The sequence below is a fragment of the Pisolithus orientalis genome (assembly GCF_024613125.1).
Source record: "Pisolithus orientalis strain OTSU chromosome Unknown F5J12scaffold_32, whole genome shotgun sequence".
Taxonomy (NCBI): domain Eukaryota; kingdom Fungi; phylum Basidiomycota; class Agaricomycetes; order Boletales; family Pisolithaceae; genus Pisolithus; species Pisolithus orientalis.
Genome location: NW_026260813.1, coordinates 299,253 through 316,287, shown reverse-complemented (window position 1 = coordinate 316,287; position 17,035 = coordinate 299,253). Strand labels below are relative to the sequence as shown.

General features: G+C 46.1%; 4 protein-coding genes across 4 annotated transcripts; 3 read left to right on the top strand and 1 right to left on the bottom strand.

Moving 5' to 3' along the window:
- Window positions 1–87: 87 nt before the first annotated feature.
- On the bottom strand, window positions 88–2,688 carry F5J12DRAFT_785060 (uncharacterized protein; the record flags this gene model as incomplete). The annotated part of the gene is made up of 16 exons (XM_051743164.1): window positions 88–350; window positions 402–494; window positions 644–753; window positions 853–888; window positions 978–1,160; window positions 1,269–1,343; window positions 1,407–1,419; window positions 1,479–1,552; window positions 1,616–1,628; window positions 1,686–1,712; window positions 1,861–1,995; window positions 2,022–2,080; window positions 2,183–2,219; window positions 2,314–2,367; window positions 2,431–2,458; window positions 2,494–2,688. 16 exons carry the CDS (start codon window positions 2,686–2,688, stop codon window positions 88–90), a joined length of 1,395 nt encoding a protein of 464 aa, XP_051597137.1.
- A 2,088-nt stretch (window positions 2,689–4,776) lies between these two features.
- On the top strand, window positions 4,777–5,228 carry F5J12DRAFT_709432 (uncharacterized protein; the record flags this gene model as incomplete). The annotated part of the gene is made up of 2 exons (XM_051740618.1): window positions 4,777–4,893; window positions 4,947–5,228. Coding segments are annotated over 2 exons (399 nt in total), but the record flags the coding sequence as incomplete, so codon positions are not given.
- Window positions 5,229–6,307: 1,079 nt separating this feature from the next.
- On the top strand, window positions 6,308–7,630 carry F5J12DRAFT_725050 (uncharacterized protein; the record flags this gene model as incomplete). The annotated part of the gene is made up of 4 exons (XM_051741586.1): window positions 6,308–6,472; window positions 6,734–6,978; window positions 7,036–7,342; window positions 7,391–7,630. The coding sequence occupies 4 exons, from the start codon at window positions 6,308–6,310 to the stop codon at window positions 7,628–7,630; spliced, it is 957 nt and encodes a 318-aa protein (XP_051597135.1).
- An 854-nt stretch (window positions 7,631–8,484) lies between these two features.
- Window positions 8,485–8,917, top strand: F5J12DRAFT_695330 (uncharacterized protein; the record flags this gene model as incomplete). Its single annotated transcript, XM_051740428.1, has 2 exons — window positions 8,485–8,533; window positions 8,583–8,917. Coding segments are annotated over 2 exons (384 nt in total), but the record flags the coding sequence as incomplete, so codon positions are not given.
- Between the last annotated feature and the right edge of the window lie 8,118 nt (window positions 8,918–17,035).

Here is a 17,035-nt window from a genome sequence, read left to right as displayed (position 1 = left end):
ATCTGTTAGTAGTCATGTTGTTGGTTACACTTGAGCCAAATTAAGAATTAAAAATAAAAAGCAAAGCTTTATACAAAACAGGTATGTTTACAGGGTCACCATGAAAAATACTCCAGTTGAAGTATGCCAACACTCATCTGCCAGGGATGGATCCCTTGGTTCCATGTCCAGATGTCCATGGACAAGAACAGTGGCAGAGTCAGGGGTGTCAGCAGATGTTAGATGGATTGATACAGGGGGAGTGGGGGCCTCCAGTCTGATGGGGGAAAAGGGGAGGAAAGGGACCGCAGCAGTGCCCTCCTGACAGGATGACGATGTTGAGGGAGCCAAACTCGATGGAAATGATGGTGCTATGGGAGATGATTACTGTCAAGGAACAAAAATCTTGGAAAATTGCCCACCTTCACACTGGGATCTTGAAAGTAGGATGTTGGCAAGGGTTGCAGCATCGACTGTGCTCAGTTCAAGATGCGAAACAATAGTGATTAGAGTGCCTGCATAACCCTTGAACATTAGCTATCAGACAGTGGTTAGAAAATCATGCACTTAGGTTGATGGTGCTCATGCTTCACCCATTATCAAGTGAGGGTGGCTGGCACATTGTGAGATGAGGGTTGGAAGGGAGAGGGAGAGAAACACAGACAATATTGCAAGTCAATAGGCAGATCTCCAACAGAAGGTTCTTCTTCCCCATTTGTTAGCAGCCATGGAATAACACATAGGATCCACCTCAATGAATCCTGCATGCATGGTCTGTAGAGATGTCATAATTACACTCTCATTAAATGGATCATTGTGTGCCCCAGGTAAAGAATATAACTAACAGAATAGATGCAAAGGCTAAACACTTACTCGTTCATGGCTCCTATGATGGAAGCAGAGACAAGACTAGGAAGGACAGGAAGACTTAATTAGCATCCCTACACAGGTGTAATTGGGGATCAGGAACTGAGGAAACAAGTGAGCCTCGAACTCACCAGCTTGTAAAATGAACAGAATATCCTTGGGAAATGAAAAGGTAGAGTTTAGGGTATATCCATACTGAGATGACTTTCAAAAGCTCCAAGCCTTTGAGAGCTGCCAAGGGCACCAAGCCCCTGGCACTTGGTGGGGGATGCACCAAATGTTCCCCTGGCATAATAGATGTTGAAGAGAACATACTGTTGACCATGAAAGTAAGAAAGCAAAGAAGAGAAACCTGATTAGCATCTCCACACAAAGGTGGTTGGAGCTCAGTGAAGGAAGGGAGATGCAAGCCTCGAACTCACTGGTGGGCAAATTGAAAAGACTCTAGTATTGGAAGGAGAAGACAGAACTGGGGGTAGCCACAGCAAACCATCAGCCTTAATAGATAATGGAGAGAATGCTGCATTAACCAAGAAAGTAAGAAAGCGAGAAAGAGAAACCTGATTAGCATCCCTATACAAAGATGATCAGAGATCAGCAAAGGAAGGGGGAGATGCAAGCCTCAAACTCACCAGCAGGAAAAGTGAAGGAGTCTTGTCTCAGATGGACAAGGCAGAGCTGGGGGTAGCCATGGAAAACTATTGGCCTTAATAGATGACAGAGAGAATGCTGCCTTAACCAGGAAAGTAAGAAAGTAAGCAAGAGAAACCTGATTGGTGTCCCTATACAAAGACAATTGGAAATCAGCCAAGGAAGGGAGATGCAAACCTTGAACTCACCAATGGGCAAAGTGAACAGAGTCTTGTCTGAGAAGGAGAAGGCAGAGATGGGGGCAGCCAAGGACAAATGTCAACCTTAACAGATGATGGAGAGAATGTAGTGTTGATCAGGAAGTTTGAGAAAGTGAAGAGAAACTTGATTAATGTCTAAGGGAGATGCAAGCCTCGAACTCACCAGCAGGTAACATGAACAGCTGAGTCTCATTTGGGAAGTAAAAGATGGACTCCAGGGTAGCCAAGGAAAGCTGGCAGTCTTCAACACCCTGAGTTGCACTATACAAAGTAGTGCCTCCATGAGATGGAGTCTTGTCTGCACAACCAACAGCCAATCCATACCAAGATGACTCTCAAAGGCTCCAAGCCTTTGAGAGCCATCAAGGGCACCAAGTGTTCCCCTGGTGTAGGATTGATAATGAGAGTGGAGAGTGGAGAGTAGAGAAGGGAAAGAAGTGTGTGAACATGTCAACATCGTGTATGTTTGGTTACTAAGTACACACCTATGACAATTAATTTGTCGGTATTTCCTCTGGGACTCTGTGAATTGAACATGGGGGCATTACAACATATGTTATATATTAGGTTCAGGCACCAATGAGCCTGCCCCACATGCATGAACCTGACTGCATACTGGCAGCATTGTAACATTGCCATGGCACTGCCACCACCAAATAGTCCACACACACTGACAGCAAATTTTTCATGCTAAGTCAGCTCTGACTTAATGCAGTAATGATCACATGCTCACTGCACTTGTTGCACTTCTTTTGCAAGCCCTTCAAATGATCCATGTGTCTTAATCCATGACCACCTTCATGCTACTGTCTAAGGTGAGTTCTTCTTTCTTCTTTCTTTTTATCAATTCATGTTGCAGAGAGGAATGTTTGGTGCATTCCTCCACCAGGATTCGAAGGGTTTGGTGCCCTTTGAGTGCTGAGATAGGTTTGGTGCCTATCTCAGTAAACTTGGCATGCTTGTGGTACCAGTCACATGGATGAGACTCCATTTTGTGGAGGCACTACCTTGCATAGCACAACTCAGGGCATTGAAGACTGTGTGCCCAGCATCTGTGCATGAAATCTTCATTGGGTGCAAGGTTCTATATACCATGTAGATGCGTGATCCACTTGTTTTCTCATTTATCTCCCCCTTGACAGTCTCACAGATACCAGCAATGCTAGTGTTGTCAGAGGAATGTTGGATGATGTGACTCCATGTTGTGGCTGGTACTCTGACTTGGTGCCAGGGCATGCTTCAACAATTCTACTATAGCCATATTGCTTTATTTATCTCCTCCCCCCTTCAAATGCCTCTTATCTCCTGGGCACATTTTTATTGACCCTGTAGTGGAATCTGTACTAAGATGCTGCATATTTCAGTTCTTATTTCATTTATAGGATTGATATGCCTCAAGAACACACTCAACAGGTCACAGCAGCAACCCAACTGGGTGATGGTGTGCTCTATTATTTAACCTAATGTGGCTCATAACCAATGCATTCTCTTTCAGGGAATTATGGTGCCTTCAATGCATGCATTCTTGCGAAATATAATGACCACTGGATCACCTCTCCTAATGCTGACTTCATTCCCAAACCATTTCTCTTCAAGGGGAGGACAATCACACTCTGCCATGACAGCTGATTTGGCCACATCAACTGTTTCCAGTGGCCTCAACTATATGCTGAGCATTATATGTGGGCTGGATGTATCCCTCGACATGCGGTCTATCAGGATGACCTGACATGGTCTTGGATGTGGCAGAACATTAGGAATGTGCTGGAAGACTTCGCCTTGGAGAGAGGATCAGAATTCAGGGTTGGTAGGGTTCATCCAGACAAGTGGAAGCATCTGGAAATCATGTATAAGTGACTAGAAGAGCAGGCAAAGAACTGGCCACCAAAGAACCCTGATGATGAAGGACCTCTCTGGGTGCACATATGGATTAGGCAATGTTGAAGGTCTCTCATGCGTCTGAAGGTATGATATCTCATTGTCTGATATTTCAATAGTTGACAATTCCATAGCAACTCCCATTCACCATGATATGGTGGTCCTAGTTGCACTCTTCCAACATCTTTGTCTGGATATTTACACTATGGTAGACTCCCTTGAGATAAAAATTACCCCCCCTTCTGGCCCATTTTTTAATGCAAGACAGTGTTGGATGGGTGCATTTACCACAGATCCTGATGTCTGCAAGTGACTCTTTGAAGCATGCATCCCCATATGGCTAGTCTGGAAGCCAGAGTTAGTGCCAAAGGATATGAAGATACATCATGAGGTTGACATTACATGCCAAGAGGGCATTATCACTACCCCAGATGAGTTTGAGGTCAGCCAAATGCTCAAGTGGAATGCTAGGTGGTATTACCCTGGCAATCCTATGCATGTCCACACCCATGAAGCTCCAGTAGTGGGTCTTGAGCAATTTGCAGTGCCTTGGCCAGACCCAATTCCCATGGTGTCGACTTCCACAACCTCTGGCTCAGTGGCCTTGAATACTGCAAGTTCCAGCATGCCAGGCTCTGCCTCAGGAGTTGTCAGAACAGATAGGGCTAAACATCACAGTGGTCCTTGTGGGTGTTTTGTTACTGATCAAGATCTTTATGCTTACAACCATTTGCTCAGATAATTCTGCAGGTTCAAAGAAGGCCAAGACTTCCACTGCTCCAAATGTCGACTTGACACAGGATTTTGATGATCCTGCCTTCCCCACTCACATTTACTTGTGGAATGCTGCACTTACTGATGTCAACAAGGACCCCAAGAGAATTCATGCCAGTTTATGAGAGGCAAGTCCTTGGAGTGGAGGCAGAGGTACCTCTGGAATTGGTTGGTGGCCCAAGCAGGTTGGATCATGTGACTTGCTGATCTGGATGCATCCCCTGTCATTCCCCATTTGTGGTGTGTTAACACAATTCCTGACTGTATTTCAATCAGTTTTTCTGGGAACCAAATACATGAAGCTGCTGATATCTTTGGTCCAGAGATCATGAAGGTTCAGCATGATGTACTGAGTCATGTGCAGTTCTGCAACATTACAATTGATCTCACAGACCTCACTACCATTGACTCAGCAACAATGGGCAAGATTCTCTGGGACCTGTACAAGCACAATTTCTGCTTTGAGCTGGTCGCCCTGGACTGTCTGCTGGTGCCCACCCTCTGGTCAAGTGTGGAATCTGAGCAGCTGGACCAAGTCTGTCAGGTAAGTTTTTTCCTTGCACCTCAAAAGAATCCATTTACTAAATTTTTATGCAGATCTTCCCAGGAGATTTGGAGCTTACCATGTTTGCTGAACCCTTCCTGGTTAAGGATCGAGGTCTGGCCTCACTAGAACCCCAAATGAAGCTGGAATATGTTGAGAGGTTCTGGATGTTGCTCACTTTGTGGCCAGGGTTTCTGCCAGATTTGGGAACCTCACTTCCATCATCAGCCTCACCAGTGCATGTTTATGCAGTGGAAAAATGGCTTGCATTATTTTACATGCAGTCATTCTTTGATAACTTTGGTCATTTCCCTATCATCCTCCATCTTATTCCGAAAAATCCTCGCAGTATTTGCAGCTTGGGCAATAGCCACTTATTCCTGTCATCATCTGCATTATCATCTGCATCATCATCCACACTTCCCCCCTGTCCCCCACAAGCATAATTATGTGGCTATGTACTTGTAGTTACTGTAAAATCTGCATCATTTTCACCCCTTGTCTGTGTCATTGTTCTTGCCTATCATGTATCAAAAGGTCAGCTTTCATCTATCACTGCCAGCTAACCAGACATGCTCATGGCAGGCTTGGTGCTGATGACCAGTGGACTAGAATTAGGTGTTCTGGTCACAGTCCTCCAACTTGGTGTTGCTGGATTGTCGTCTCTCCCTGGCTAGAGAACTGATCAACATTCCAGATGTCATTTCATTGCCCAAGGAAGTTTTGGAATTACTGTTCCTCAATTCCCATGACCTCTGACTTGTGTGCCTCTGGGAGTCATCCTCCCCCCATACCAGTCTCTGACTTGCATTCCTCTGGGGGTCAAGCAGTACTTGTTGACCATGACCAGGTTGAGCTGCCACACTGCATGCTGGGCACAGCCAATTTTTACCTTCCCATTGAACATCTGGTCACTTTGCCTGGGCATTGCAGTTTAACACAGCCACCTCATGGGACTTCAGCCCTCTGCACTGCTTCTGCTATGAACTCCCCTCCCCTCACAGGAGCTTGCCTCCCATCTGAGGATGAGTTTGCCCCTGCCCATTTGTATTGTCTAATGGAGGGGCTACATGTCAGTCATGATGACTTTTTTGTCCCACCATCCTCGCTGTCCTGCAATGCTCACAAGAAAATGAGACAATGGCAGTGGTGGTTGTCTGAAACCATCCCCTCACTTATCAAGCCCTATCTTGGCATATCAATGGCTCTCTAGAGATTTCCAGCACCACATTGACTATGAGCAACCAGAGTGTAGTTGCATTTCTTGACAGTTGAAGGTTCTTTGTGTTAGTTTCAATGGTAAGATTTTATTGCATGTGTTCCTCTCTACTTAGACATATGTCTTGTGCCAGGTTTGCAAATGGTTGATCTTGCTGTCTGTCCATGTGCACTGGCAGCACTTCAGCTCCTGCAGATGGGGTACTTTCCATCTGCGCCACTGGGGCCAACCCTTGCTGTCAGTTTACAGCTTCTGAGTCTGGTCAGGCAGGTCTTTATGTGCATGCCCCCAAACATTTCTGCATGGTGCAAGTCCCTTGAAGCATATCTTGCTAGCATGGGCTACAAGATAGACATAAAGGTTTGTGTCTGAATTCTGTCCCAATGATTATATTATCTGTATCCACTGTTTTCATTTATGTTGTGATTATGAGACTACAGTTTTGTGTATGTCTAACCTATTGGGACTTTGTTGTTTGTGTCTAATGAATGATTGCACTGTGGTTGTATGAATGTGCACATGTCTGCAGATCTGATCTTGTGCTGTGTTTATTAAGTCAATGCATGCTTTTAACTATTTCCATCCATATCTATTAATGATTTTTGCTAATGATACTTACAGGAAGGTATATGTCGAAGGTTTAGTAATGCATACCACTGGTATTGCATCCTGGAAATCTCAGTTGATGAATATGTTCAACAACACCTGGAAAGTGCTGCAACCCCACCAGCTGACATCCTCCCTGCAGTTCCATCATCCTCTCACCACCCTCCAGATGTCTCAAGCTCAAGGACATGGCCTTCAGAATACCTACAAAAGCATTGTCCATTGTGCTTTGGTAGTCACAACTGGAAAAATAATAATAGGTATGTTTCTTGGTGCACATACATAATCCTATGTTACTAAATAGTCTTGGGTCCTAGCTCCTCTGATCCTGATGCAATTGTTTGCATTGATGCTTGCTTTACCCAGAAACATAGAAGAAGTCAACAGGATGATCCAGTAAACCCTACAGGTTCAGTTTTTCTGTCACAAGAAGACATTGATACTATGGAATGTGAGGTTGAAGGTTTGAGAAGGACAAAGGAATCAATGCAAAAGAGGAGTGGTCAGTCTTCTAAGAAGAATTGTGGAGATGAGGATAGATTTGAGCAGGGCATGAGGATACCACCATCAGTCCTCAAGGGTTGTAATGAATCCTTCACTGCAGCTGATGAGAGACATCAGAAAGTGAGCTTAATCATTTAACCTGTCTGCAATATTCTGATGGTGGTATAGGCAAGTACCCAATTCTTTTCAGATACTGGAGTTATGGCCCTACTCTGTCATCATGATTGTGTTATTCACCTTGCCAACATGACTTCAGCAGGGGAGAAGCAACACTATGCACTTGCCCTTATCAAATCATTATTCAGTCACCTCCCTGATGATTTTCACATTGGGCTGTTATATGACATAGGCTGTCAGCTTGAACAGAGCTGCAGAAAGTGGGGCTACCTTGGGCCATTTCTGCCCTGAATTTCTTTTGCTATATCAGTCTTTCATGCCTTTGGTCATCAATGGGCTTGCCAGCTCATCTATCACCCTTGGAAATGAGAAGGGTTTGGACTTTCTGATGGAGAGGGTTGTGAGTGATTGTGGAGTTCAATTAAGCCACTAATACCATCTCTGCAAGTTTCTGGGGTATGCAGTTAGTTGTGTCACAAAATGCAGGCTAATATTTTATTCAGTATCATCAACACCTCTTTGTCATTGACTCCTAGGTGCACTATCTTGACATGAAGAGTCTTACTGGTCTTGGCCAGTGGCTTTTGCAGCACTGGAACCACTGTCAAGAAAAAAAGGCTTCTGCAAAAAAGGGTCTAAGAAAATCTGGAATCAATATTCAGACACTTCAAGCTGAATGGGAGGCTCAGGTTTCAGTACAAACCAAGCCAGCATCTCATAAGCTTCCTGTATAAGTGATTCCTCTTGCTGTGAGCTGACAGTAAATTAAGGGTACTCTGCAAAAGCCACAGAAAATTTTATAATGCAAATGATGGCAACTCAGAAATCACTGGAAACTTATGATGCCAGACTAGATGAACTGGAGAAGGGTCTTCTCCAAGGAGGAGCTGATATGACAAATTTAAATATACAGATAGCCAAGTGTCACAAAAAGATTATGCATTTCAAACAAGCTTCACAAAGACAGAGGGCAAGCCTTGGAATAGATGGGTTTTCAGAGCTTTCCAGGCTCCAGAATAGTTCTTTTCTTCAGGCTGGTGGTTCTTCCTCTTCTAGATTTATAAGTTGATTGAATTCAAAGCATTCAGCTGTGTATGCATACATTGGCAATCAAGAAGCATATCTGAGACCATCTGTGTCAATGAAAGTTTGAATTAGAGAGACTAGAATTGTCTTACCACCAGACAGTTAGTGGTAAGTGGTGCTCTTAAGCATTTGCCTCTTGTGGTTGACTGCTTTGAAGAACAAAAACTTCAAATCCATGTGGAAGGATCTGTCCAGCGACAAGAACCTGGAATTGTCAAGCTTTCTACCTCCTACAATAATTTGTGTTTGCAGTTGGTAGCTCTCATCCACCAGGGGAGAGCCCCTCAAGGGGCCATAGCACCTATACTGATCCAAAGGGATGGTTTGTTCAAACTAGATGTGGATGATGATATCTGGCAGGATATTGGTCTTCAGGATGATTCTGTGGGATTGCCACCAGCTTGGTTAGCTGATGAAAGGGTGTGCTTGGGGATCAGGTCACTCCTTGAGCTGAAGAGGTGTGAGGAGGAGGAAAGGAGGCTCCTGTATGAAAGAAAAAGCTTGATGGAATGGCACTCAAAAGAATGGAGATGGCTGGAGAAATGCAGAGTGGATGCAGGTAAGAGAGCTGTTGTGTCATTGAATGTATTAAGACAATTGAATGAAAATCAGGTGCAGATCTTGCATATGAACTGGACTGCAGGGCTTCAGCATTAGCAAGTCTGAGTCTCCTGTGGCAGGAAAAATTGAGGGACTTTCCAGGAGGTGCTGATGAGAGCTGGGAGGCAAGGGTTGAAGAATGGAGGAATATGGATTATGCACCACTCATCATGGACATGGACAGAAATGAAGAGGTGGGATGGGAGGACTTGGAATCTGAAAATGATGATGGGGATGATGAAGTGCTTGATGATGACTTGTTGTGTGTTGCTGAGGAATTTGCTCTTGCAGATGAATATCACCAACAGTTCAGTGAGATGTCATTGACAGAGTTTTCATGGGCAGATGACTGGGAATTAGATGTATTAGATATGGATCTCCCATCATCTCCAAGTAAAAGACCACATAGGTAGTAAAGCTAGTCTTGTATGTCTCTGAAAAATTCATTAGATGAGTTCCCATGGTGTCTGAGGTATTTTAATATACCAGGAGTATGCAGAATTGGGGGGATGGCCCCAAGTAACCTCCAAATGATGAAACATGCTACTGGCCTCAAGAAAGGGGGTGGGATGTCCCACAGTAGCCTCTGAAGCTTTCACTGGACATCCCACAGTAGCTTCCAAAGCTACCATGGGACATCCCATTGGCCTATGGAAGGGGGATGGGATGTCCCATGGTAGCCTCTGAAGCTATCATAGGACATCCCACTGTAGCTTCCAAAGCTACTATGGGACATCCCATTGGCCTATGGAAGGGGGATGGGATGTCCCACAGTAGCCTCTGAAGCTATCATGGGACATCCCACTGACCTCTGGAAGGGGGGGTGGAATGTCCCACAGTAGCTTCCAAAGCTACCATGGGCCATCCCATTGGCCTATGGAAGGGGGGTTGGATGTCCTACAGTAGCCTCTGAAGCTATCATGGGACATCCCACTGGCCTATGGAAGGGGGGGGATGTCTCACAGTGGCCTCCAAAGCTATCAAGGGGCATCCCACTGTCCTGGGCATGGGGCCCCATGCCAATTAGATCATATAGCATCCTATGCCAGTGGGGCACTCACATGCTCATCCCCCACAATAGAATCATTTTGATACTATGTATGTATGTATGTATGCACCTCAACTGTAAGTTGGAAACAAAAGTAGTGATCCTAGTAAGGAGTGACTGTTGTAACAAATGCAAGAACTTACAATACTATTGGGGGGATTCTGAATCCATTAACCTTTAGTAATTGACAGGTTCACCTTCATTCACATTGCACAATTCTGCAGATGGCATCACACAAACATGCTCATTGCCCAGTAGTCTTCATATATCACTTAATATGTATAGCAAGTGTTTTTTTGGGAGGGTAATGTTTTCATCCATCCCCCCAGTTTGATAGGTATGCTCATTGTCTGGATGATGATCATAACAGCAATGTGTTTGTGATTGAAAGCTGGCATTCCAATGTGGGTGTGAGCTGCACTTTTGCAGTTGAGGACCCCTGACACCTAAGGCAGCCATGGGACAGCCCAAAATATATTACCAGGGGGCTGTGATTATGGGACATCCCAGGTCCTGCACACTGCAAATAGCCCTGGGACATGGCCAGATGTCCCTGGGATGACCTGGTCTGAGTGGCTTTTAGCTTGGATGATTTATAGAAAAACTTCAGCCTAAATGCTTATGGAAATTGGTTACCTGAAGTGCTTGTTCAATCTTAAGATTGACCTCAAGGAAGGAGCTTCTCTTCCCATTGGCACAATCTACTCTCTGTCTCTGCCAGAGCTTGAAGCTCTCCACACCTTCATTGACAAGCACCTTGGCTACAGTTTCATCAAGCAGTCCACCTCCACTCATGGTGCCCCTGTCCTCTTTGTAAAGAAGAAGGATGGTTCACTCCACCTCTGTGTAGACTATCAAGGACTCAATAAAATCATGAAAAAAGATTGCTATCCACTGCCACTCATCTCTGACCTACTTGACTCCCCAAGCCACACTAAAGTCTACACCAAGATCAACCTCCACCATGCCTATCATCTAGTCCACATCACAGATGGAGATGAATGGAAAATGGCTTTCCACACTCATTATGGTTCTTACGAGTGGCAGGCAATGCCATTCAGTCTGACTAATGTGCCTGTGGCTTTCCAGTGATTCATTAATAGCATTGTTGCAGACATGCTCAATGTCTGCATCATGGTATACCTCAATGACATCCTAATTTATTTGCAGGATGTGGAGTTGCACTGTGAACATGTAAAAGAGGTACTCCACCACCTTCAAAAGCATGGTCTTTATGCCAAGCTGGAGAAGTGCAAGTTTCACTCCAACTCCATTGAGTACCTTGGTTATGTTCTTTCTCCCTCCAGTCTCACCATGTCTGCTGAGAAGGATCAGGCAGTCTGTGACTGGCCTGAGCTGTGGAAGGTGTGAGACATCCAATCTTTCCTTGGCTTCACAAACTTCTACAGATGATTCCTTAATAACTACTCTGACATCGTCATTCCACTCACTCACCTCATGCAAAAGGGTGCTCCTTGGAACTTTTCTGAGGAGTGTTGCTCTGCCTTGCTCCACCTGAAGGATGCCTTCAGCTCTGCTCCTGTCCTCACACACTGGGTTCCTGATGCTCCACTTACAGTTGAAACTGATACCTCCAACTATGCCATTGCTGGCATTTTGTCAATCACCTGCTCTGACAGTGAACTCCACCCAGTCACTTTCTACTCCTGTACCATGACCATGCCAGAACTCAACTACAATACCCATGACAAGGAGCTGTTGGCTATCTTTGAGGCCTTCTGCCATTGGCAGCATTACCTAGAGGGTTCTGCCTTACCTGTCAACATGGTGATGGACCACAAAAACTTTGAGTATTTCTCCACCTCTAAGGTGCTCACTCATTGACAGGCCTGCTGGTTGGAGTACCTTTCACAGTTTAACCTTTCCATCCACTTCTGACCTGGCTGCCTGGGAGCCAAACCTGACACACTTATGCAATGTTGGGATGTCTACCCAAAAAGGGGGGATAGGGACTATGTGCAGGTAAATCCTCACAATCTCTGCCCTATGTTTACACAGGAGCAACTTGCATTGTCCCTCCATACCACTACCCTCATGGCACCCATGCTCTGTGCTGCCATGGTCTTCGATGTTGAGTGCTTGCACTCTGACATCATCTCCTCCCTACCATCCAACCCTGTCTCTGCCAGCCATCTTCCAACTCTGACTAAGCCTCAGTGGTCCCTGGACTCTGATGGTCTACTCCACCTTGATGGTCACATCTTTGTCCCTGACATTGATGACCTCCACCTTTGAGTGCTTTGGTTCAAGCATGACCATCCTCTAGCAGGCCATTTCAGGCAAAACTGCACCCTAGAACTTGTCCACAGGGATTACATGTGACCTAAGCTCTGCTCCGATGTGAAAGAATATGTCAGGTCCTGCACTGCCTGTGGACAGAGCAAAACTCCACATCACCACCCTTATGCTCTACTGAAGCAACTCCCTATCCCAGAGAGACCTTGGAACTCCATCTCCATGGACTTCATCAAACACCTCCCCAACTCCAATGGATACTCCACCATACTCATGGTAGTGGACTGCCTCTCAAAGCAAGCCATGTTCATCCCCACCCATGACTCCATCACCTCTGCCAAACTTGCTAAGCTCTTCCTTACCCATGTCTTCTCCAAGCATGGAGTGCCAGCTAATGTCACCTCTGACAGAGGTCCTGAGTTCATCTCACACTTCTTCTGCTCTCTAGGAAAGGCCCTTGATGTGCATCTTCACTTCACTTTGGGTTACCACCCAGAAGGCAATGGCCAGACTGAGCAAATGAACCAGACCCTCGAGCAGTAACTTTGTGTCTACTGCAACTACCAACAAGACAACTGGGCTGAGCTGTTACCTCTAGCAGAGTTCACTTTCAACAATGCACCAAGTGTGACAACTGGAGTTTCTCCCTTCTTCACTAACAAAGGATACCACCCAAACCTGTCTGTGGTCCCTGACCAAGACTTCACCTCTCCAAGGGCTCATGACTATGTTGTTGAGCTCTCCACCCTTCATGACTTCCTCTGCTCCAAAATGTCTGCTGCTCAGCAGTGCTACCAGGGTCCAGCAGATGCCAGACACATACCTCCACCTGAGTTTAAGGTTGGAGAACAAGCCTATGTCAAAGCCAAGTACTTCTGCTCTGCTTGTCCTTTGGAAAAACTCTCTAAAAAGTACTTAGGTCTGTTCACCATCTTGGCCAGGCCAGGTATGCACTCCATCACCCTTAAGCTCCCTCATTCTATGTGCTCAGTACATCCAGTCTTCCATGTCTCACAACTGGAAGCCACAGCAGCTAACCCTTTCCCAAACCAACAACAACCTCCACCTCTGCTGGTGGATGTTGATGGTGACCTTGAGTATGAAGTATCAGAGATACTCAACTCTAAGGTGGACTGCCATCACCACCACTGTCAACTCTTGTATCTAGTCCACTGGGCTGGTTATGAGAACACCAACAAAGAAACCTCTTGGTTGCTTGCAACTGAGCTAGGTCATGCTTCCAACATAGTCTCTGCTTTCCACAAATGATATCTGCACAAACCTGGCCTGTATCAACCTCTGCCATGGTACTCTGCCCATACAACCTTCCTCTGTGGGCCAACTCTGCCCCTTACTGAACTACCTTAAGTACTTTAGAGTTTTCTCCACTTATCCATTTCACTTCTCAGAATCACAAACAAGGTCACAAGTCTATTTTGTAGTAGTACAAAAATATACAAACTAAAAAACAAAAAGACAAAAAAAAAAAGAAAACTACCCTACTCTTCCATTGCTTGTTCTCTGCCACCTGCCTGCTCTCCTCTGACTTCTTCCTCCTCCTCATTGTCCCCCTCCATGCCCTCATCCACTTCCTTGTTCCTGTCCTCTGCCACCTCCAACTGAGGCCTCTTCCATCCTCCTCCTGTGCACTCGAACTCAGCCATCCTGGCCTCATGTGCATCCTCCCTCCTCCTCATCTCTGCCCATTCTGCCCACTCACAGTACAGCCCCCACTCATGGGCTGTCCACTCTGCAGCCTCCACCATCCACTCTGCTGCCCTTGCCATCCTCTCGAAGGCTGTCACAGCCTTCTCATGCGCCTCTACATACCTCTCTGCAGCCTGCAGCTGCCACTCCTGCTCCCACTCTCACTCTGCCCACCAGGAGGAGACCCCCACTCCTGAGGGTTCCTCACATGGTGTCTCTGGCTCCTCATCATCTTCTCCACCTACCTCCCACTCATCATCCACCTCTTTGGTCTCTGTTGCTCTCTCCTTCCCCTTCCCTTGCAGCTTCTTCTTCTCCCCTCAGGAACTCCCTGTCCCCACTCTCTTCTGCAACAGTCCTGCCACTGCATCCTCCCTTGTCCAGCTACACACCTTTTTCTTCTTGTGGCAGAGCACACAGGCCCTGGTCTTGCCCTGTCCTGGTTTTCACTGTCCTGCCATCAGACTCACTATGCAGTGAGTGCAGGGGGGCCACCTGGTCACAGTGACCACCACAGAGGTCCCAGGGACCTTCTGGGTGGTGTTGACATCATACACCATGCCACTTAATCTAAAGTGAAGATAAAGTAACAAGTACAAGTCAGCTCCACCTGACTTGCAGTAGTCTGCTACTCACCTCTGTGTGGCCTCATCCTGCCAAGCCTGGACCCTCTGCCTCTGTCTTTCTGCCTCCTCCTCTGCCACCTTCATCCTTTGAGCCTCCTCTTCCTCCTCTGCTCTCTTCCTCCACTCTGCCTCCAGTCTCTCCTCCTCTGCCTCCTGCCTCTTGGCCTCCTCATGCTTGGCCTTGTGTTCTGCCTTGCACTCTTTCTCCCTCTGCTCAGCCTCCTCTCATCAGTGTGCCTTCTCTGTGGACTTCTCTTGCTCAGTGTTGGTGGAGTCATTGGTCAGGATGACCAGCTCTTCATCTGTGACTTGGGAATAGTCACAGATGTGACCAGGGGTTGGTTGGAGGGTTTTGCTCTGGCACTGGGAAGGCATGATGATGGGAGGAAAGGACAAATGTTCAGTATCCTGACACATGTTTTTTAAGCAGTACTTCAAACTCCAATGAAGCTCCACTGCAGCTAAAGCCATTATCCTTGAGGCATCAAAATAGTTTCAAATGATCAACTCATGTTGATCTTGTCTCGTACATGTGGCCTTCAGGGGATCAGGCCCTAAGGGGGGGGGTACTGTCATGACTGTGTGTTCATCCTAAGTCCTCACTCACTCTGCACCCCTTTCTGCCAGTCATTTGCTCACTCTGCACCAACTCTGCCTGCCCCCTGACATTTGCAAGTCATCTCTGCTCCAACTGCTGTCAGACTTGTACTGCTCTCCTACTGGACCATGCAGGCCATTCTCTGAGGAGTCATGTGACTACCCTTTGGACTTCTCCCTGACAGTGTGTGGTCAGGGACTCTGCAGCATGTGCACTGCATGGTCCAGTGCCTGGACTGTTTCCTCTTTGGGATATTCATATGTCCTCCATCTACCCTTCATTTGTTGTCTAGGAAATTTTACTTGAAGTTTTATGAGTCTCCATATGTCAGTTCTGATTCCAGTTACTGTACCTCTGTAGTAGTATAAAAGCATGTACCATACTCCACTGTTCTTCAGTACAAATATCAACTTAGTTCCTACTCCCTCTGTCTCTGTCTTCTGTCTGTCAGAGTTACCTCCATCTGTCCATCTGTACTCTCCCTCTGAAATATGAGGGCTGAGATCATGCAAGGGGGTAGCACATGAGCTAAACCCAATGCCCTCACTTTTCTCTGCCCTTATCTCAGTGGACTCCATTCCTGCCAACACTTCACCAGTCAGAGTTCAGTTCCTTCTGTTGGACTTGCTTCTGAACCTCTCCCCAGACCTCATCCAGCATCAGAGTTGGTCGGAGTAGGCCCAGACTTGACAAGGAGCAGGACAAGAGAATGAATCGGTGAGAGACAAGAGACAAGAGAGAGATGAGCAGAATTTTTTTTTGGATAGATGACTGTTTTCTTGTGAGTGGAGACAGTTTTGCTTTATATGAGACAAAGATGGAAAAAGAGAGAGAAAAGAAAAGAAACAAAAAGGGTAGAGAGAGATATGCTACTCATCTGACTCATCCACAGGGATGCCAGTGAGTGTGGGGTCTGGTAGCAAATCATCTTCCAGGCGATCCAAGTTGCATGCAGAAATTCCAGGCAACTGCATGACTTTGATACAAGAGGTGTTCCATGGGAAATAGGGGTAAAGATGGAAGGTGGCAAAATGGAATTTGGACACAGCACCATCTAATTCCACAAGGATGTACAAGCCTCCTTTAGTGCAATGGATGACAATCATTTGGCCTAGGTACTGCGGTTTGGTCTTGTGATCAAGCTCTCACTTGATACATGAATTCCACACATGGATGAGTGACCCTGGTTCAAAGTTGAAGTCTTTGATTGTATGTTCGAAGTGAGTGACAAAATCTTTGACAGAGGCAAAGTGGGATTTAAGCACTAGATCATGAATGCAGGTGAGGTCTTCTGGACATTTCTGAAGTTGATGAGCATGGTGAGTGATGAGTTCTGTCATTGAGAACAATTCTGCCTCAAAAGGGGCTAAGAATGTCACCTCAGCAAGGTCAAAAGGGAGTCTAGGTTTGACACCATGAGCCATGTAGAATGGAGAAAACCTGGTTGCCTTGTGAATCATAACCCTCTCTGCCCAGAATACCACAGGAGCAACTTCTGACCACTTTGACACCTCTCCTCCACAACTTCTCACCAATGCCTCCCTCACATTGAAATGCCATCACTCAACAACTCCATTAGCTTGTGAGTTATAGGGGGAGATACAAATGTGGCGAATTCTGGAGGTCTTGGAAAGCCAGTCAAGGGTGAGGACATAGGGTCCACCATTATCTGTAACAATCTCTGCAACTGCACCCCAGTGGCACAAGATCTGTTCAAAGATGAATTTTCTGATGGATTTACCAGTTTCTGCATGAAGCATAGCCCACTCTGGATA